Source organism: Festucalex cinctus, chromosome 8 (genome assembly GCF_051991245.1).
Source record: "Festucalex cinctus isolate MCC-2025b chromosome 8, RoL_Fcin_1.0, whole genome shotgun sequence".
Lineage (NCBI taxonomy): Eukaryota > Metazoa > Chordata > Actinopteri > Syngnathiformes > Syngnathidae > Festucalex > Festucalex cinctus.
The window spans coordinates 30,567,918-30,587,144 of NC_135418.1; the positions used below are offsets into that span (position 1 = coordinate 30,567,918).

The 19,227-nt window shown below is 45.4% G+C and overlaps 2 protein-coding genes across 7 annotated transcripts in view; one reads left to right on the forward strand and one right to left on the reverse strand.

Annotated features, from left to right (window-relative positions):
- stab1 (stabilin 1) overlaps positions 1-4,255 on the forward strand; it is a 30,349-nt gene extending 26,094 nt beyond the window's left edge. For 4 of the 6 annotated variants that reach the window (XM_077529089.1, XM_077529085.1, XM_077529086.1 and 1 more), the window contains 8 exons: positions 70-203; positions 289-454; positions 985-1,271; positions 1,511-1,645; positions 1,718-1,822; positions 2,733-2,882; positions 3,956-4,090; positions 4,162-4,255. In XM_077529089.1, the coding sequence (XP_077385215.1) occupies positions 70-203; positions 289-454; positions 985-1,271; positions 1,511-1,645; positions 1,718-1,822; positions 2,733-2,882; positions 3,956-4,090; positions 4,162-4,209 (1,160 nt within the window). In that variant the 3' untranslated portion in view covers positions 4,210-4,255. Of the gene's footprint in view, positions 1-69; positions 204-288; positions 455-984; positions 1,272-1,510; positions 1,646-1,717; positions 1,823-2,732; positions 2,883-3,955; positions 4,091-4,161 lie in introns of those variants that run through there. The other 2 variants (XM_077529087.1, XR_013284566.1) reach the window with 2 other exon arrangements.
- Positions 4,256-9,875: 5,620 nt separating this feature from the next.
- On the reverse strand, positions 9,876-18,998 carry ccdc71 (coiled-coil domain containing 71). The gene is made up of 2 exons (XM_077530232.1): positions 18,872-18,998; positions 9,876-11,814 (listed from the first exon to the last, which is right to left on the reverse strand). The coding sequence occupies exon 2, from the start codon at positions 11,802-11,804 to the stop codon at positions 10,746-10,748; it is 1,059 nt and encodes a 352-aa protein (XP_077386358.1). The 5' UTR covers positions 11,805-11,814; positions 18,872-18,998; the 3' UTR covers positions 9,876-10,745.
- Positions 18,999-19,227: the final 229 nt, after the last annotated feature.

The window sequence follows — 19,227 nt, forward strand, 5'->3', positions numbered from 1 at the left end:
TGTTTCCTGAGAGACGCGGCGGGTTGCCGTGGCAGCCGGTGCTCACGTGACGCTCGTTTGCGTTGGCAGCCAACACGGCGGGCGTCTTCCACCTGCGCGCGGCCGAAGGGAAGTACCAGATGAATTGGAGTCAGGCGGACGCCGCCTGCCGGGCCGAGGGCGGCGCGCTGGCCGACCTCAAGCAGCTGGGCGACGCGCAACAGGTACGCGTTGCTTTCGTCCCGCTTGAAACTGGCTGAAATGAGATGAAATGAAATGAAATGAAATGAAATGAGAGCGCGCCGGCAGCTGGGGATGCACCTGTGCGTGGCCGGCTGGATGGAGGGCGGCAAGGTGGGCTACCCCACGCGCTTCCCCAGCGGCAGATGCGGCGAGAACCACGTGGGCGTGGTCCTCTACAAGGAGCCCGTCGACCGCGCCAGCAAGTACGACGCCTACTGCTACCGAGTCTCAGGTGAGTCTCAGGTGACCGCCGGCTTCCCTTCGCAAAAGCCATCCAAGTCACGTTCGGGATTTGCAACAAAAGTATCTGAAAAAAAAAAAAAATGCGTGCGTGAAGTTCAGCATGAGGAGCTTTTTGCAAGTTTGAACAAATCCTGTTTGTGACTTTTCAATCAAATCATCTTGAATCTCCGCCAGGATTTTTGTCATTTTCACTGGATTGGCAGCACTTTTTTTTGCAAGCGGACGTTGCAAGTCTTGTCCCGAGTGGAAACGCCAGCGGAGCAATTTTTTTTGGTTGTTGTTTTGTCTTTTGAATGGGATGACGGCTGGAGAGGACAAACGTCCTCCAAAGCGCGACCTTTTGCCAAAAGCCAACATGGCTGACGACCTGCACTGATCGAGATTACAAATCGGGGAAAATGTCGCAAATAGTGAATGAAAGAAAAACAGTTTGAATTCAAATGGAAGTTGAGAAATGTGGAATTTTATCATTGGAAAATATAGCAATTGGTGTGATTTTTTTGTTTTCCCAATGCGCAGACGTTGCTTGCAAGTGTGTGGACGGCTTTGACGGCGACGGCCTCTTCTGTAACGGCGTCCTGATCAACGTTCTGGCGTCCTACGCCAACTTGACGCTCTTCTACAAGGTGAGACGACTTCAACAAGGTTCCCGTTGCAACATTTGTCTTTTTCCTCGTCTTTTTCAGTCCCTGCTGGATTACGGCGGCTCGTCGGCGCAGGGCCAGCGCCTGCTCGACTTTTTGACCCAAAGGCAGTCGGACGTGACGTTGTTCGTCCCGCACGATGACGGATTCCAACCCGGCCAAGTGAGCCTTTTCCCACCCCTGTTGATTATGTGGCGTTTCTTTCAATATATATCGATATGGCGACAATATTTTGTCTCCCGATAGATTATCGACCGATATTTAACGGCTACATATATTTGACTTATCGAGCAATGACTTGGCAACCTGCTTAAATCAGATGTGCCGCTTTGATTATCGCGACATGACGATGACAATCAATTGTGACCGTCGGATTTATTTCTGGTGTTTTGACTTCTCAGGTGCTCTCGGGTCGAGACGTGGAGTATCACATCTCCGCCAATCACGTCAGACGACCGTTTACCGAGTTGCGCCACCAGGAAGTCATCCCGTCCAGGCTTGGCTTCAACCTGTCGGTTACCCACGGCAACAACCAGGTCCGACCCGTTGAAGCCGGTTAGCGTTAGCGTTAGCGCTGCATTTCATTTGCAAACCTTTTTGCCTCTCAGAGTCGTAAACTGGTCAACCAGCGCCTCCTGCTGGCCTGGGACATCCCGGCGGTCAACGGCATCATCCACGTCATCGAGGCGCCGCTCGCGGCTCCGCCTCCTCAGGTGAGTTGCAATTGCGTACAAACAAAAGGAAACGTCATCAAAGCAGAAAGCGAAAGTCCGTCAGTCAAAACGGCACCAAAAAAACCAAGTGAATTTTTTTTATCTTCCAATTCTGTTTATTGCTTGAACTTCCACTCGTCAGCGCTCAAAATCAATCATGTGATTCATACATTATTAATGCAATACATTTTTTCTGATTAATTCATTAGTTCACACTTTGACAGCACTACAAAAAATCTGATATTTATTTATATATATACTTCAAACGTTTGCTTTGTTGTTGTTTTTCTATTTTCTTGTTTGTCTGCATCAATGCTTGTTTGAAAGAGTTTTATCAATTTAATAATTTTTTTGTTTTTCTTTTTACAAGGTACAATATTGGAGAGTGAAAATTCTTTTCAAACGTTCTTCTCGAGTCTCAAACAGAATAATTTCATTTTTAGTGCAGAAATGAAACAAATGAAACAGAAATAATATTTCAAATGTCAACATTTCTCAAATTTTGTCAATGTGGACAAACAAAGTGACGAGTAACCAAAAATGGAGTTTTCTGGTTTTCATATTTTCTAGCAGGCGCCCGTCAACATGAACTGACGCGTGCTGGCGGCCATTTTGAAACAAACTGAGAACCGGCCCTTTAAATCACTTCACGTCAAACGCAAAAATACTTTGACATTCATTGAGCTTCTATTTGGATTTCATGTACGCACAATACAATACTCATGCAAATTGTTGCAGCAGCTTACACAAATATTAATATATAATAATAATAAACCGGGAGTAGCGAAGGATTTTTATTTTTTATTTTTTTAAAACATCTGCTTGAAATCCTTCCAATCTGTCTTTCCTGTGGTCGTCATGGTTACCAGCTGACTTTTTTTTGTTTTGTTGTTGTCTGCCGTCACTCCAGGCTCCCCGTCACACTTGGCACGGCCACGCCCACTCCAGCGGCACCGTGTCGGCCATCTTGGTGTCGCTGCTGCTGACGGGCGTGGCGGCGGCCATCGGATATTCCGTCTTCAAACACAAGACGGACGCCTTCCGATTTCACTACTTCAAAGTAAGTTTGATCGGATGCTAACGCACGTCTGCTAGCTAACCTTTCAGTCGGGATTTTCCTCATTCGCATTTTAGCTGTGGAAATGTCACGAATCGGCCGTTTGGATTTTGCTCCGATTTTGTCATTGAGGGCAGATTAGCCGTTGGCACGGCAACACACACGGGCTGAAATCTGATTGGACCAACAACAACAAAAGAAATGCTAGCAAACGGAGTCGCGCTGGTGCACAAATGTAAACAATATGGCTGTCCAAATGAGTGAATTGAAACGGACTTCATGTTCACGATTCCATAACTCTTTATATGAAAAAAAAACAACAAAAAAAACGCTGTTGCCAACATCTTAACAATGTAATGAATGATGCCATCTAGTGGCCGAAAAATGACCAACACAAATCAATATCACTCGTTTTTTTACAGTACAGTACAAACTCAATGATATGAATTATGATAAAATTGCTAAAAGATGCAGCCATATTTCTATTTGATATTTTTTTCCACTTTAATGTTAAAGGGATACTTGACTCATTGAGCCATTTTCAGCAAGTAAAAAGTTCATATTTTGTTGATAATACCTTTTTAAAAAGTCATTTTTCCACTTGCTGTCGACTGATGATGACATCATCACCTGTGCCGAGGAAGTCGGACACGACCAATCATGGCTCGTTTTACTGACCAGACCCAGAAAACAGGTGAGCCGTGATTGGTTGTTACTGACTTCCTCGGCACAGGTGATGATGTCATCATCAGTCGACAGCAAGTGGAAAAATGACTTAAAAAGGTATTATGAAAACAAAAATCTGAACTTTTCACCGCTGAAAATTGTTAAATGAGTCAAGTAAGACTTTTAAGAAGATTCTGAAAAGTGTGAAAAAACATTTGTTATTGTATATTTTGAACAATTTGCGACTACTCGCGAGTTAACTATTGAAGCGATGCGATGAATTAGGATGAAGAATTTGAAAATCAAGTTTCAGAGCGATATAATAAACTTTCAATGAGAAATCCAAATCGGGAGTTAGTTTGTCTTTGGGCCTCGCTTGATGTCGCGGCTAACGAGTTTGCACTTGCCAGGACGCGGACGCGGACGATCCTGCGACCGATCCTGCGACCGATCCTGCGACCGATCCTGCGGCCGGCAAAGCCGCGCTGGTCTCCATCCCGAATCCGTTGTACTGCGGATCCGCCGCCTCGCCGCAAGCGTTGGCGGTGAGTCGGCAGGCGTCCCTCCTTTACGACTGGCGTCGCTCGTGTGACTCCTCCCTCCTCTTCGTCTTCAGGGGGCGGAGCCGGCGGAACCTCCCAAGATCCTGGACCTGGACCAGTAAAAGCGCGCTTGGCAAAATGATTGTCAATAAAGTTTTGCACTCAGCACGCAAGCGTCCGTCACGTGACTCGTGTCTCCAACGCTTTCCAGCCGCTTGCTAACCAAAACAGCAGCCGTTGAGGATGAAAAGAACGGAAACGGAAATAATTGTTGCGCCATGAACGAGAGACGGCCGATATTGAGGAAGAACATCGTTCCATCGTTCAATCTTGAATCTTCCGTCACCTCGACTCGTTTGGCTTTCTGGCCACGCCCACTGCAGGTTACACGATTGCATCACTTGAACGTGGAAAAAGATTTGTTGAAAATGTCAAAAATGACAAACGAAAGCAATTTTGACTTCACTTTTTGTTGCGCTTTGCATTTTGCATGCGAGCCGGCGCGTGCGACAAAATGGCCGACGCGCAACTTGTCACACCTGGCGTGTGAGAAACGAATGTGTTTCTTTTGGTCACGCGCGCCACAGCCGCCTTTTCCTCGCCAACGTGTCAAATGTCTGCCGGCTTTTCAATTTGGAATCGCGCGCGTGCGAAAACTACTTTGGACAATTTGACATCAACAAATGTCTGCTACTGAATCGGTTAAGAGTGCCGACCTGTATATATGACCGGATAGCCCATCCACGCCAGTGCAAGCCATTGAAGTCGCGCGGGCGGCCATCTGGCTCCTCCCACCTCGCCAGCAGATCAACTGTACGCAATCCGTAAGACGTATTCCAGTACAGCTCGTGGGCACTTATTTCAAGGCCGAAGCTTTGTGACACTTTTTAAAAATAAACTAAAAATGAACCAGTGAAGCGAAGAGCACCTTTTTCTTTTATCACTCCGTTCCTTCGACCTCAATATTCCGTTTGGAAGAAGCATCGTTGTTGAATTTGGGATCATTCTTTCATTTAAACCAATGAAATATTTGTTCTCTAAATTGACAACACCATAAATGAAGTTCCGTCTCAAATGTTTCCATCCTGTAAATGTGAAGCGAGAAACATTTCTTGGGAGGAGCAACGTGACTTCATCTATTGGCTATCCAGTCATATATAGAGATCGACAAGTCCTCGTCCACACGTGACAATGCGCCAGCTCGCTTCTCTGCTTTCGGATGAATCGCGTTCGCTAGCGACGCTATTTCACAGCATTTACAAACGTTCCAAAGCAAATCACTTTAAAAAAACAAAGTTAGCTTCCTGCAAACGTACGGCGCTAAAAGACGATTTTGGACGAACGTATTTGAAAAATGCTTGAAAAGCAGCAAATTCCATTTGCGTGCAGCATAACAGCTCAATGCTGCTTTACCGTGTTTGCGCCTCCAATTGGCCCGAATCTCTTTCAAGTGTAAAAAATTTGTGAATTCCGAGCCCTGAATTCCTTCACACGCAAGCGACAATCGCACAAAAATACACACAAGCAAACTAGAAGCACAAATATGCACACACACAATCTGGCACAAAATTGTTCATGCAACACAAGCGCACAGACGCACGTGCGCGTGACACGGTTGTGTGTGCGTGCGCATGTTTGTTGCGCAACCTCATCAATCATTGATGGCGTCGAATGTCAGCAAACTGCAAATGTGCCGAGATGGTCACAAAACAGTCGTCGTCGTCGTCGCCATTTAACGGACGGACGGACGGACGGATGCGCGCGCGTGACACGACCGTCAAGATGTGCAAACGTTACACAAACGTCATGTGACCTAAAATAAATACAGAGCGTCACTCGCAACTCAAAATCCCCACAAGGCAATTTAGAGCCGAACAAACCGGAACGTCAGGAGATGTTCAAGAATTAAAAAAAAAAAAAAAAGTGTTAAAAACGCGAACGTTCCAGCCTAAAATTGTTCAAATTTGCATATGAACAACTAACATGCTCGACTGTCAAAATGTTTTGGATTCTGAAAACTTTATTTGTTCGCATTTGAGTGCAAACTGCAACATTTTAAAGCCTACAAATGCAAACTTTTTTGCATTTTTCTTAACATTGTTTGCATTAACGTTAGCATTTATGTTAGCATTACGTGTTAGACATGACAAATTGACAGTAGCATTTGCGAGCTTTTTAGCGTTTGTTGACATTGAGTTCAATGAACGTTTGCATTGTTAGCATTAAAACATGACAATAACATCCTGAAAAATGCTGAAACTTTTCTTTTTTTTTTCACAAAACTGAAAACAAAAATGGAGAACATGTACATACGTCGTAATCCAATAAAACATGACATTTACGTTTTAGCGGATTTATAAAACATGACGCACACACAGTGTGAAATGTGTGAAATAACTTGAAAACACTGTTAGCATTTTTAACAGTGAAAATGTTCATCAACACAGAAAATATACTTGGTTACTTATAAAATAGCCATGTGGTTTTTCTTATTTAAGACAAAAAAAAAGGTTGCGTTTTCACCCTGACTAACTAACTGTTGCCTTCCTCAGAAGCAAAATTAGTCAAGTTGAAAAACTCTTTTTTTTTTTTTTTTTTTTTTTTACTGTTTATAAATCAAGCTGAGTTATTCCTTATGTTAGCATAGTGCAGCTAGCTAGCTTACGGGTGCGCGTGTTTGTTGACCGCTAACTGCTAGCCCGTTTGCTTTGTTGCTTTCCGAGGGAGGAGGAATAGAATCAACACGTTAGAGTCGAGCAGCCATGTTTACGACTCGTGGTTTCCTCTTCCTCCCCTCTCTCACGCTTTTTTTTTTTTTTTTTTTTCTTGTAAAATGGCTCCCAACCGCCTCCCCCATCCCCCATCAAAGCTGCGTTTGGGCTCATTCCCTCATTTCACACTCTCTCGTTGCTAGAGAGGGATTTTTACCCTAGTGGACTATATATTAGTTGCATAAAACATCCGTTCAGACTATAATGACGTGGGAGTAGGGAATCATTTCCTACCTACTTTTGAATCTTTACAACATTTCAATGCGCAGTCAATGGGGAAAGGAAAGATCTTCATTGTACTTTAGCCGGAAAAAAAAACAAAAAAGGTTCTTGTCGCGTCGATGAATTTTGAGCGACAGCCGTCAACAGTCGCCGTCGGTCCGTCCAAACTGTAATCGTCTAATACGTCAGCTCAACGTTATTTTAAACGGGCTTCCGTCATTGCTAAATTACAGCTGCCGTTTTCGGAGCCGCGGTAAATTTCATGGCCGCAGTCCGTCAACATTATTTGAACCACACACGTCACGCTAAATGAACATTTCGGACTGACGGACTTTCCGTCAACATCAACATGCAATTAACAATTCCAAACGTCGGCGCATTTCGGAACTTGCAAACGCTTCCACCAATCCGAATGAATCGAGACGAGAGGGTGACGTCGCACGTCTTGGAATTTGTATTCAAGCATTCGCGGCTGACGCAAGATTGGCGGCGTTATGAAATAAATGACGTGCTTGACGACGGCAAGGGAGGACTTCGAATCGGTGTAACGAATTTTGTTAAGAAAATATGTTTGTGGGTAATGAGGATGTTGAAACTTTTGTAACGGAACGGACGCCGAATAATGACCACTCGATCCCCCGAGCTGTTTACAAGTGTTGAAGGTAAAAATATACCCACAGTTTGATGATTTCAAAAAATCGATATGTTGAAGGCTTCTCATCATAAACTTCCGTCTGTGTGTTTGCTCTGAAATGTTTTTAGAATTGTGTTTTATCTGCTTCAGGAGCTGAGATATCCATTCTTATTTTTGGAATATTACAATTCAACTTCCGCTTTTCGGAGGTGATTATTATTATTCTAAAGTCAACGCAGAAGTTTTTGAGGCATATTTTGCCTTCATGGCTTCAATCCATCCACTTGTGTGATGGCAGCTACTCGCGATTGCTAAGCTAACGTGCACATTTTGGTCGTTTGTCGAGGAGAACGCGAGACGCTTTTCACTGGAGCAACTTTCACAAGGTCTTTGTTTTCTTCTGATCTGGGAGCCGTGAAGATAACAAGAACGTAGGGGGAGGGAAGGGACAAATGTAAGCCAGAAGTCTTGTTCTTTTGGCATTTGTTTTTACACGGCTAATTCGCTTGTCTAGTCAAAACCGATTCGTGTGCTGCCCGAGTAATTAGAAAATGATTGCCAATATATTTTTTTCCCCCCTGAATTGTCGCAATGAGAAGATCTATAGTGGAATATATATAAGGGCACCATATAGTCAGTACTACACATTGCAACGGCGCTACAAAATGGCGACCTCACTATATAGGGCGCGGTAGGAAGCGAGAAAACATGAAAGCAGCATAGTGGTGGCGTGTTTTCGTTCAACGCACGCACGCACGCTGGCTTCCCTTCCCCCAGCACACAAAGAGCGAACCCTGCACAAGCGACTGCAATCGGTTTTGCCTGCGAAGCGGCAGCAGCAGCGGGGGGAGGAAACGGGGAAGGAAATGGAGGAAGGAAGCGAAGACGGTCGACGCTGACCGAGCCCGTAAACCGCATGGCCAAAACTGAAAATGAAAACTGCGACTAATCCAACGGCAAGCTTGACTTTTTCAAGCAAACTTCTACATTAATCGGCCTCCGTGGCTGGTTCCACCGATGGACACCAAATTTTATGGCGCCGTCTAGCAGAACACAACACACGGAAAAGTCCCGATTTTTGGGCCAAAATCCAACCATTACCACGAAAACTTGTGCAGTTTCAAGGTTCCAAACTAATCAGCCAGTTTCTCCAACGGACACGCAATCGGGTGGACGTACATGTGACGCTAATAAGACGCTCCAAACGGAACAGGAAGTCAACCATTTTGATTTGGGCAAAAAACTCCGACACCCGTTTCACTGATGGGCATGAAATTGGTTGGAATGCATGAAAAAGTCACCTGAATTGAATTGAACAGGAAGTCAGCCATTATGCTTTTGGCAAAAAATCCAACATAAAAAATACTCGCTTCAGATCAACAAGAAATCCTGTCGAACTCACGCCTGAAAGTGAATAGGAAGTCGTCGGCCATTTTGAGAACTTCCAGGGCTCATCTGCTGACAAACTTTAATATGCCCCACTCGTGTTTTTCTTTAACATCTCGATTTCATCAACTTACAAATACAACGTTTTTTTTTTTATTATTATTATTGTTTTATTAATTAAAAAAGAAAGAAAAAAAAGACAAAATGGTGAAGCTCCTAAATCCTGTCTTGATGACTCCTGAATGGAAAAACTAGTTCAACCGGTTGAATGCAAATTTACAAACGTGACATTATTTGACAGGTCGATTTTAAAGCCAAATTTACTTCCTGTTCAAGTCTGGTTATTGCGTTCTTTTCGGAGGACACACACGGACACTGCAGGCTGTGAAAAGGGTGGATGGTGTTTTGTCTGCGTTGGGTCAGAATGATTTAACAGGTTCGATTTAACGGCAGTTTGGTGTTGAATATGGTTAAGTTGGCACGGGGCCTACCACCACCTCCCCCACATTTTGTTTTTGTTTTTTGGATGAGAAAATGAGTACTGTAAAATATATTCAGTTAAGTCGAATTGGCATGTTACGATTGTCACCAAGGCCAAATAAGATCTAAGCAAACTTAAAATCAAAATAATCAGATGGCGGTTACATTTCAGGTCTAAAGAAAACAACAAGGTTCACAGGACTGAACCCTGAGGCACACCATATTTGCAATGTTCCAAAACGCAGTATCAGACCAAAGAGACGGGATTAAAATTCCAAAAAATATCAATTCAGAGTGGTTTTCAGAACAATTTTATTGAAAAAAAAAACAAAAAACCTCATGTAGGAAATTTTTGTTTTTGTTTTATACATGTTTAACAAACAAGATGAACAAAAAATTACAAAAAAACCCCCAAAAATCGGATTATGGGTGGGCAGCCGAAAATGGAATCTTCCGAAACACAAAACTGCCAACTTTGATGGGAGAGAAAAGGGAACGGAAACATACAGATTTGGTTCTTGTTAAACTACGAGTCCAGATTTGGCAAACATCTGTGAAACTTTTTGCACCTCACTACTACCATCTAGTCCAAAATACTACCTACAGCGTATGTTTCCGTGTGGAACTCAAAAGGAAAACTTTGTGAAGGACGACAGACGGTGCAAGAAGCAAACTGGCCCTCAAGTGGGGCCCAATGCCTTCCTTTACCGTCCACACTGCAAAAAAAACAAACAAAAAGACCGCGTCACATTTTGTGAGCCCTGCCTACGTCTTCGTTTTGAAGTCTTTACGCAAGCACAGTGTCGACTTCTCTCCTTAAAGCAAAATCTTGTGTTCTTCAACTGGGTATGGGAATATGATCCAAATAACGCTACTTTCAAAATATTAAGACCGTGAGAAATGGCAACGTGAAGAACAAAACAAAAAAACTGCGCGGCATTTAGTGGTGATTTCCCAGCCTGCTAGGAAACAAACCGAAAAACCAAACCAAAACCTCCCTCCTCCAGTGCCTTTGAAGGAATCCGAACTTTCAGACATGACGTGCCCCACGTCACGTCAGATACCCAAACAAGAAAAAGCATTGAAGAATTTTGCCGCAAAAGGTAACAGATATGTAAGACACCAACTCCTAAAAGAATGCGTCTGCTCGGAGGGACTGTCGCTTTCAGTTCTGGCATGGGAAATCTCTCAGCACGTGGTTGAGCGGGCGGATTTGGATGACGGGAGAGAGGTCGACCTGCAGGATTTTCTGCGCTTTACATCGGGCTTCGTCCACCGAGCGAGAGTCGTCTACCTTCACGACCTTCCACCTTAATCGCTTTTTGTCCCGCCAGCGGTTTCTCTGCCGGGTGGGATGCGTCACTTCTTGTGGTCCCAGTCCATTCTGGCGGGGCGCGCCGCCCCCCCAACCGTTGCTGCTGAGCTCCGTGTGAGTCTGTGGGAAAGCTCGGCCGTTGGCGTGGAATACCGGTGCCGAGTCACCGATGAGCGCTCCGTCCAGGCGGATGGGGCAAGACAGGCTCTTCTGGCTGAACAAGGCTACGGCTTTGGTGGACGCCCCGCCACCATTGTGGGAAGGCTGCAACGGTATTCCTGAAATTGCTGGAGGGGGCTGCTTCTGCAAGAAGACGGCCGGGGGCGTCTTACAGGGTACGTCCCACGTGGTTTGGATCTGGAGTCTGGCTGTGTGGCAACCAGACAGACCTTTGATATTAGTCAGTCTGAGGCACGACTGCACCGGGGGCCGCTCCAGAGTCCGAACGGGGCTCTTACTGCAGACCACAGTGCGGTCCGTCAGTTGCTCCGGAGGTGGAACTCCTTGGATTCTGGGGTTCCCCCTTCTTAAGACGTTCCAGGACGGGTGCACTTCTCTTTTCTTCACGCGAACCCTTCGCCGCTTTTTGCTCGGCGGCCTGACATTCCGGCTGTGCAGCTTGATCATGTCCACCGTCAGGGGCTGGTTTGTGGACGAGCGATAGCCGTACACGTCCTTGCTACGCAGCACGGTGGCCTTGTGGCCCTCCTCGCTCAGTTCCTGCAGGAACGTGACCAGCTCGTCCGTGCTGGACAGATCCCGAGACATGGGGCTAAGAATCTTCACCGCTTCCAACAGGACACTGTGGCCGGCTGATGCAATTCTGGACCAGGAGTGAACCGCCCGCTGCTCCTCGTTGGCAAATTCCAACGGCCGGCCGACCACAGGACCTCGCGCTGCGTCAGCCATCTTAGCAATCCTAGTCAAGAAAGAGAAAAGAAAAATCACTCAGCACAACTCCAATCATCTTCCTCTGTCGGTTGACTGCGTGCAAGACTCAACGAACGCTCTGTTCAACTAAGACCCCAAATTGAAAGTCAGGTCGAGGGGAAATGAGGACGAATTGGCCGCTCCTGACCAGCTTGAGACAAGATCATACTTGCAGAAGTTCAACCAGCCGAGCGCGGATAAAATACTCGTTGGTCAAGGGGACAACCGCTGGACCAGATCAGAAGGATACCGGCCGCTATAGCCTTTTAAACTGGAGTATCTTGGTATTACTTGCCGGTGTACCGGGACCAAGTGGAATTGTCAGAAAACGATTCGGGAGAAACACAAATCAAATATCAAATATTTGTCATCGGTATTAGCAACAAAAATAACCAGCAATTGGAAAAGATCACTTCTAATGTTTCACACCAAAATTTATGTGCACATGCACAAATCATCCTATCCAAAATATTAGAACCAATCACAATATTTTTGATTTTACCCAGGTCGTCGTCAAGTCACCTCTTCTAATTGCCGCAGAGAAAAAAAACAAACAAACATGAAGTCAAATGTACAAAAACTGTGATCGACTGCAAATAAATGTGCGTATGTAAATGCATGTCCTAATCAGAGAGTGAAAATGTTAATAAACACAAGTCGCAATATTTTGGATTATATTAACATCATAAGTGTTGCCTCATTCTTAAGGCCGTTACTTGAATTTGATTGATTGTAACACAGCCAATTCACACTGACTTGCGGCACGGACGCGGTGCGTTTCCGTACGGCGTCCGCACGGACTGCAATTCACACTTTGCGTGTCGGGAAATCCGCACCCGCCAGACCACAAGATCACGGGGGTTTACGCTGGAAAGGTGACTTCACGCAATGTAAACAACACGTTGACATGTTTTGGGGACATTATTTCTGGGACTTTAAGTACGTGTTTAGTGTTATTTTTTCATTCTGAGATCATTTTTTGTCTTAAATGTCCGACTCATGTCATGCTATGTAGTTAGCTAGCTTCCTTCCCCCCCCAAAAAAACTAGTTTGCAAACACTTTTATTTTGAAATATACCGGATATACATTGATGCGAGACGCCCAACTTCCTGTCCGGCGCGTGTCATTTCTTCAGCTTCATGAAAATCTGCATGCGGTGTCCGGAAAAAAATCGAATCCTTCCGCAACGCAGCTGGTGTGAATTGACACGCACGCAGACTTGAACGGATTCTATTCTTGCGGCGTCCGTACGGAAAATGTACCGCGTCTGTTCGCAGTAAGTGTGAATCGGGCGTAAGGTTCGTGCCCCGTTCAGTCTCCATTCAGATGCCGACTTATCTGAATGCGCCTCGAGAAAGGAGGGACTTGCTGGACAATACTTGAGCTGATTGGACGATGCGGCATCTTGTTCATATTTGTTTTGACCAATCAGGGCAACCGATGAAAATGTCTTCAGTCAACAAGGAAACGGTGAGTAATTCTGCGACAACAGAATGAATTGCAGTGTCCATTTGCCTGTTAGATTTGTTTGTTTCCAACCAGTGTCGGAGCTTCCTGGTTGTGTCACAGCTGCATGTCCCGCCCTAAACAACGCCTGATTGGTCCGACCTAAAAAAGGTCGGTTGCGAACATATCGGCGAGAGCAGTACAAGATGTATTCTGGTAGTATTTGCAAACAAAGGCAGCGAGAATTCAGCTTGCTGTCCAGGTTAAAATGCCGACGGAGCGGCAGCCTTGTACGGGCCGGAGAGCTGACGCAAGGCGGCATATGCTGCTTGGACAACGTGGATTTTAACTCCGCTCCAGTCGATCCATCGTACAAATGTGCGCTTCCTGCCCGATAAAATGGATGCCCTTCTCCTCCTCACACGGACCAACAAAGACTTGACATCTTCTGCCGGTCTCTACTTCACTGAAAACTGTGAATGAGTGAATGCTTCCTGGATGACGTGCTCCACCGACCCCGGGAAGGAGGACGCACTGATGTCACAGAGCTCAACAGGCACCGCATCCCAGATTTGGAGTCGCTATTTTTGAACAGATCCTTAGAGCTGCGTGAGGCCCCATCCTGCTAAGAAAACCACCCCAGTCCCCAAGAAACCGGCAACATCCAAACTGAACGACTACAGGTCAGTGGATGACGCATTCCACATGGGGCTTATGTCATCCTGGAACACCTCAACGAGGATCCTGTTTGTGGACTTCAGCGCGCTGCAAAAACCAGGTCAAAAGTCTCTCAGGCCCTCCATATCCTGGTCAAGACCTTTTCCTCTTTCTCCTTCCCTCAGGCAATCGTGATCGATCGAACTATACGCACGAAAACCAGCAGATATTCCGCTAACTTCTTCCCTCTTACCATCAATTCCCTAAGCCAAGGGTGGGCAAAATCGGTACTCGAGGGCCAAAGTCCTGCAGGCTATGCATCTCTCCGTTTCTTTTCCATAATGAGGACGCAAAATGTCTCGCTCTTGTTCCGTCTGTCCTACTCCTTCCTGTAGAGTGCGTCCCCTCGTGAACTGGTTGATAAACCGCACCATTGTATTGGCCGCAGGATCGAATGCAAGTAAGTAGCGGCTTATAGTCCGGAAATTACAGTCAATTTTCTTGAAAACTTCTTGGGCAACGGCCAGTTTACTTGAGTATGAACATGGTGTGGGAAAGGGATATCAGCAAGCTCTGCATGAGCCTGATAATGATTCTGTTGATCGGAATCAGCTGTGTTGGAAGGGAGAAACCTCCAAAACCTGCAGGACCCTGCAGGCCCTCGAAGGACCATTTACACACTCGTGCACTAAACAGTTGACTCAAAATGTTGACAACTTCTCCATTACTGTGAAGGCACTTCAGCTCATCACAACCGACAAATGTCAGAGGGTGCTACTTGTCGCATTTTGTGGGCGGGGAGGGGCGTGCCACGCTAAGGTCAATTGTCATAGTATTGTAATTGACACGCTACTGCTCGCGTTTACCTTCGCTTGATGACTCTCCACATCGTTTGCACAGCTGTCTATGGTTGATACAACACTAATGATATTCTTACGATACGTAAAGACTTGCGATACTTGTGTGTCACATCAGCCAATTAAGATGTTTCCGATTTATGGGAACGTGTGTCTTAAATTGTACATTTTTTAAGTCTCAAGCCGTCGCTTAACAGTTTTATTGCGAGCCAAAATCTGAGGCACGATCGAGCTTGAAATGTTGATACTGCTTACGGCAAAACAAGCCATTTGCCAGTTTGTGCCTTTCACACATAACCGAGCGATGACAAAATTACAGCAATTTTGAAAGCTACCTTTCACACAGCCAAGACGGAATCCTGCATTCAGATTGAGACACAAGATGGTGGGGGAAATGACTACCTTTCACACACACAACAGCGACACGGGGAAAAGGCCTTAAAAAAAAGCCGGCTTTGAAAAACGGCGTGAAAAGCGATACAGGCAACGAACCACCAAAGTAGCCCGCTTTTACTAGTAGTCCAGAAATGGACAAAAAAAAAAAAAATGTTTCACCACAGCATTTCTGAAGAAGAATATCCTATCTTCAAACCATTTTGCGTTTGGTCTCCAAAAATGAATAGCTCAACCCTTTGGAAAAACGGTGGTCGTTTTCTTTTGGCATTTAAAATCCGTGCAGCAACAGTGCTGACATTTTGTGTAATAGTAGGAACCAGTTAAGTAACATTAAAAAAAAAATTGGAATTACTTTCACATTTGGTCTCTGATAAATAATAGCTCAACCATTTGGAACACAGGCTTTTTTCTAGCTTTTAAAATCAGTTTACCGATAGTGCTTCCATTTTGCAGAACAGAAATAAGTACAAAGGTATAAAAACACATCAGTCTTACCTTACCAATGATTTTTGAAAAACAAATAGGCATTTAGTTTCTGAAGAATAGCACAATAGGGGATGTACCACGGAAGAGGCGGGGCTGTTTTTTGCACATCAGTTTGTTTCCGGTTGGCTTTGCGACATGTGGGCTGCGTCAAAATACTTAACAAATACAAATCGCTTCCGACTTTGTGCCCCTCGGTTGCGCGTTCGCAACCCGGACCAGAAACAAACTGATGTGCAAAATCACGTCCCGCCTCTTCCGTGGCATATACCCCGTTGGGAACACCGGTGGCCATTTTGTTCTGGCATTTGAAATCTGGTTAGCTAACCATTTCACAGAGTACAAACACATCTGAACTGTTTTTGTGTTTGGGCTTTGAAAAATAATGGCTAAACCATTTGGAATACAGGTGGTTAGTTTGTTGTGTTATTTAAAATCTGTTTAAGTGACAGTGCTGACATTACGCGCAAAATAAGCGATAAAAAAACAAACATCTGAAACATTTTCATATTTCATCTCCAAAAAATAATCGCTCAACCACTTGGAACACAGGTGACTCGTTCTTGCATTTAAAATCCGAGTGGTGCCATTTCTTCGAATGTAAATAAGTACAACGATGAAAAAAGCATTTCTTCCAGAAAATTTATTTTGGTCTAAAAAAAAAAACAACAACATAAAATCCAGTGACTAAGACTCATTTTCCCCCTGAAGTTACCTCTCTATAGCATCAGCAGCAGTAGCCACTATTCCTCCATTGTTAGAGAAAGGCAACTGGAAAAGCTCTTTACGGGTGCATGCTATAAAAACTCAAACAATACATACCGCTATCTTTTTCACTCACGACATACTGGAAGTATGTCGTGAGTGAAGCACACCCTCGGGCTCTTTACACTATCGTGTAATATGAAAGTAAATCCTACCTACCTGGTATATCCAGTTGCGTCTCCATGTTTTGCCATCATTTGGCTTTCATTACTCTTTGGACATACCCTTTAACGTTAATGTCATCATACAAAGCCGATCTTGAACCATAATGATGAATTCAACTTGTCGATCTTCTGTCCAGACAAACATTATATGTCCAAATGCGAAGGATGACATTGTGCAAAATGGGCCAAAGTGTAAAGGTTTTCCATCGTTTACTGTTTATCCCTGTTTGTCACTTCCGTAGCCGTCGCCTGCCGGGCCGGCCGCCTTCCCGCGAGCGTCCCGACTCATCCGCGACCGCACGCGCCCTCGGCCTCTCGTTCGAACGTCATTTGCTTTGGGGAGTCGTGCGGAACCTGACGGATGCTTCGGGCTCCAGGTGGAGGAGTGGACACATCAGCATTAGCATGCTTACTTAGCATTAGCATGCTGACTCGAGGAGTGGAGTAAGTTTGCGTGCGTGTTTGTGTGAGTGCGTGCGTGGAGGAAAAAAAAAAAAAAAAAGACCACACGGATGCATAAACCAAGCTTGAGCCCACATAAAGTTGAACTGTATAAAATGTGCCCTACAGACGATCTTGTCGATCTTTCAGCTTTATGAGATCGTCAACACTTAACGATCTAATATCGTCATATCGCCCACCCCGAGTGTGGCGACTGTCTTGACTCGCCTACCTGAATGTAATTGGGGCCAGTTTATTATATTGCCTTGACAAACTGTTGCCACCATTAACAATGTCATGGTGAACTCACATTCAATCGCAAATTAAAGGCACACAAAAAAAACAAACCTCTAATTCAGCTGACATTGACCTACGGTTCTGTTGCCTGCATTAGCATCGAGTGGCTAGCAGCTAGTTGCTAAGCTAGTGCCCCAATTAGGTGAAAATGAGTGCACAATTTTGCTTCCAGCCTGACACAGTTACGCCCAATTCACACTGACTGCGGAAAGGATGCGGTGCGTTTTCCGTACAGCTTCCGCACCGACTGCAATAAACACCGCGTGCGTTGCGTGTCGGGAAATCTGCACCCGCCAGACCACAAGATGACGGGGGTTCACGCTGGACAGTTGAGATCATGCCACAACAACCTTGTATACAGAGTCCTATTTTGTAAACAATAGCCACACTTGCCTATTGTCACATTGATATGCTTTTTGGGCATTATTTCTGGGACTTCCACTATGGGTAAGTACGTTTTGCGTTTAAATAGTGTTACTTTCCTATGTTTAATTTATGTTGAGCGGATTTTTTTTGTCTTGAAAGTCCGACTCATGTTATGCTATGTACGTAGTTAGCTAGCTTCCCTCCCAAAAAAAACAAGTTCGCAAACGGTTTTATTTTGAAATATACAGGATTTACCTTAATGCGAGACGCCCGACTTCCTGTCCGCCTCGTCTCATTTCTTCAGCTTCATGAAAATCCGCATGCGGCGTCCGGAAAAAAATAAACACTTGCAGAGACTAGCTAGTGTGAATTGACACGTAGACTTGAATGCGTTCTATCCTTGCGACGTCCGTACGGAAAACGCGCCGCATCCGTTCCGCAGCCAATGTGAATTGGGCGTTGTGCAAAAGTGCCGTTTTAGCTGGAAAAATGACGTAATGTCGTCCCAATTTTTTACGACAAGAGAATACTTTGGAAAATAAAAACTCCAACCACGTGGAACAAAAGTGACCATTTTTTAAATGAGTTCAGCGACAGCGCTGCTTTTCTGCTGAATAAACAAAACTACAATAATATCTAACGCAGGTTTTTGTTGTTTCAGGCACGATGGCATTAATTTACATTTAACGCTAAAGTCAGGATACATTTAGTGTGGATAAAACTTGTTTCTGACCGTAAAACATCAATAAAAAAAACAAAACAGGCTAGCTAGCCGTCGCTACGTCGGGTAAACCGTGCTCTCGGGGGCCCCCTACCGCTATGGCGCCAGAAAAAAAAAAGGAAACTCCATTATTATTTGAAATAAGTGTTCGATTTAGGCTCCCCCGATCCGCGCTGAAAGCCCCGCAAACAACTTTGGCGCCTTCGGCGAAGGCCGCCGTTTTTCTTTGACGGACTTGAAGGAGTCAAAGCTTCCCGTAGCGGCGAGCGCCTTTGAGCCGAGGAGGCGCCCACGGTGGTGTGGCTCCGGCCGGCGAGTCAGCCAGCCAGCCAGCCCCGCCAGCCGTGTCAGCTTAGCCCCATCGTTTCCGCACGCGAGGGCCGACATAGCCAGCGGGACGCGCGCCGGCTCGACCGAACGACGACGAAAACGAGGGCCCGAGGCGGAATTACCTCTTCGCCGCGCTGTCTCGGCATCCTCCGGTCGCCGCCGCGCTGACGCTCCACCGTAAAATGGCTGCGACGAGAGCCGAGCGGCTGACGGAGGCAGCCGGGGGAGAGAGAAGGGGCGGGACACGAGTCCAGAGAAGGGTGGGGGTGGGGAACCGGGCCCGACAAAATGGGAGGAATTAGTCCAAAATCATCCATTCTGATCATACGAAAACACCGCGACCGCCCGCCCCAGCCAAACTGTTACGCGCATAAACACCTTTAAATAAATAAATACATACATACATACATAAATAAATAAATAAGTCTGAAAATATGACATCAAGGTTGATCCGTGACGTCATTCAGAGAGGGCGTGG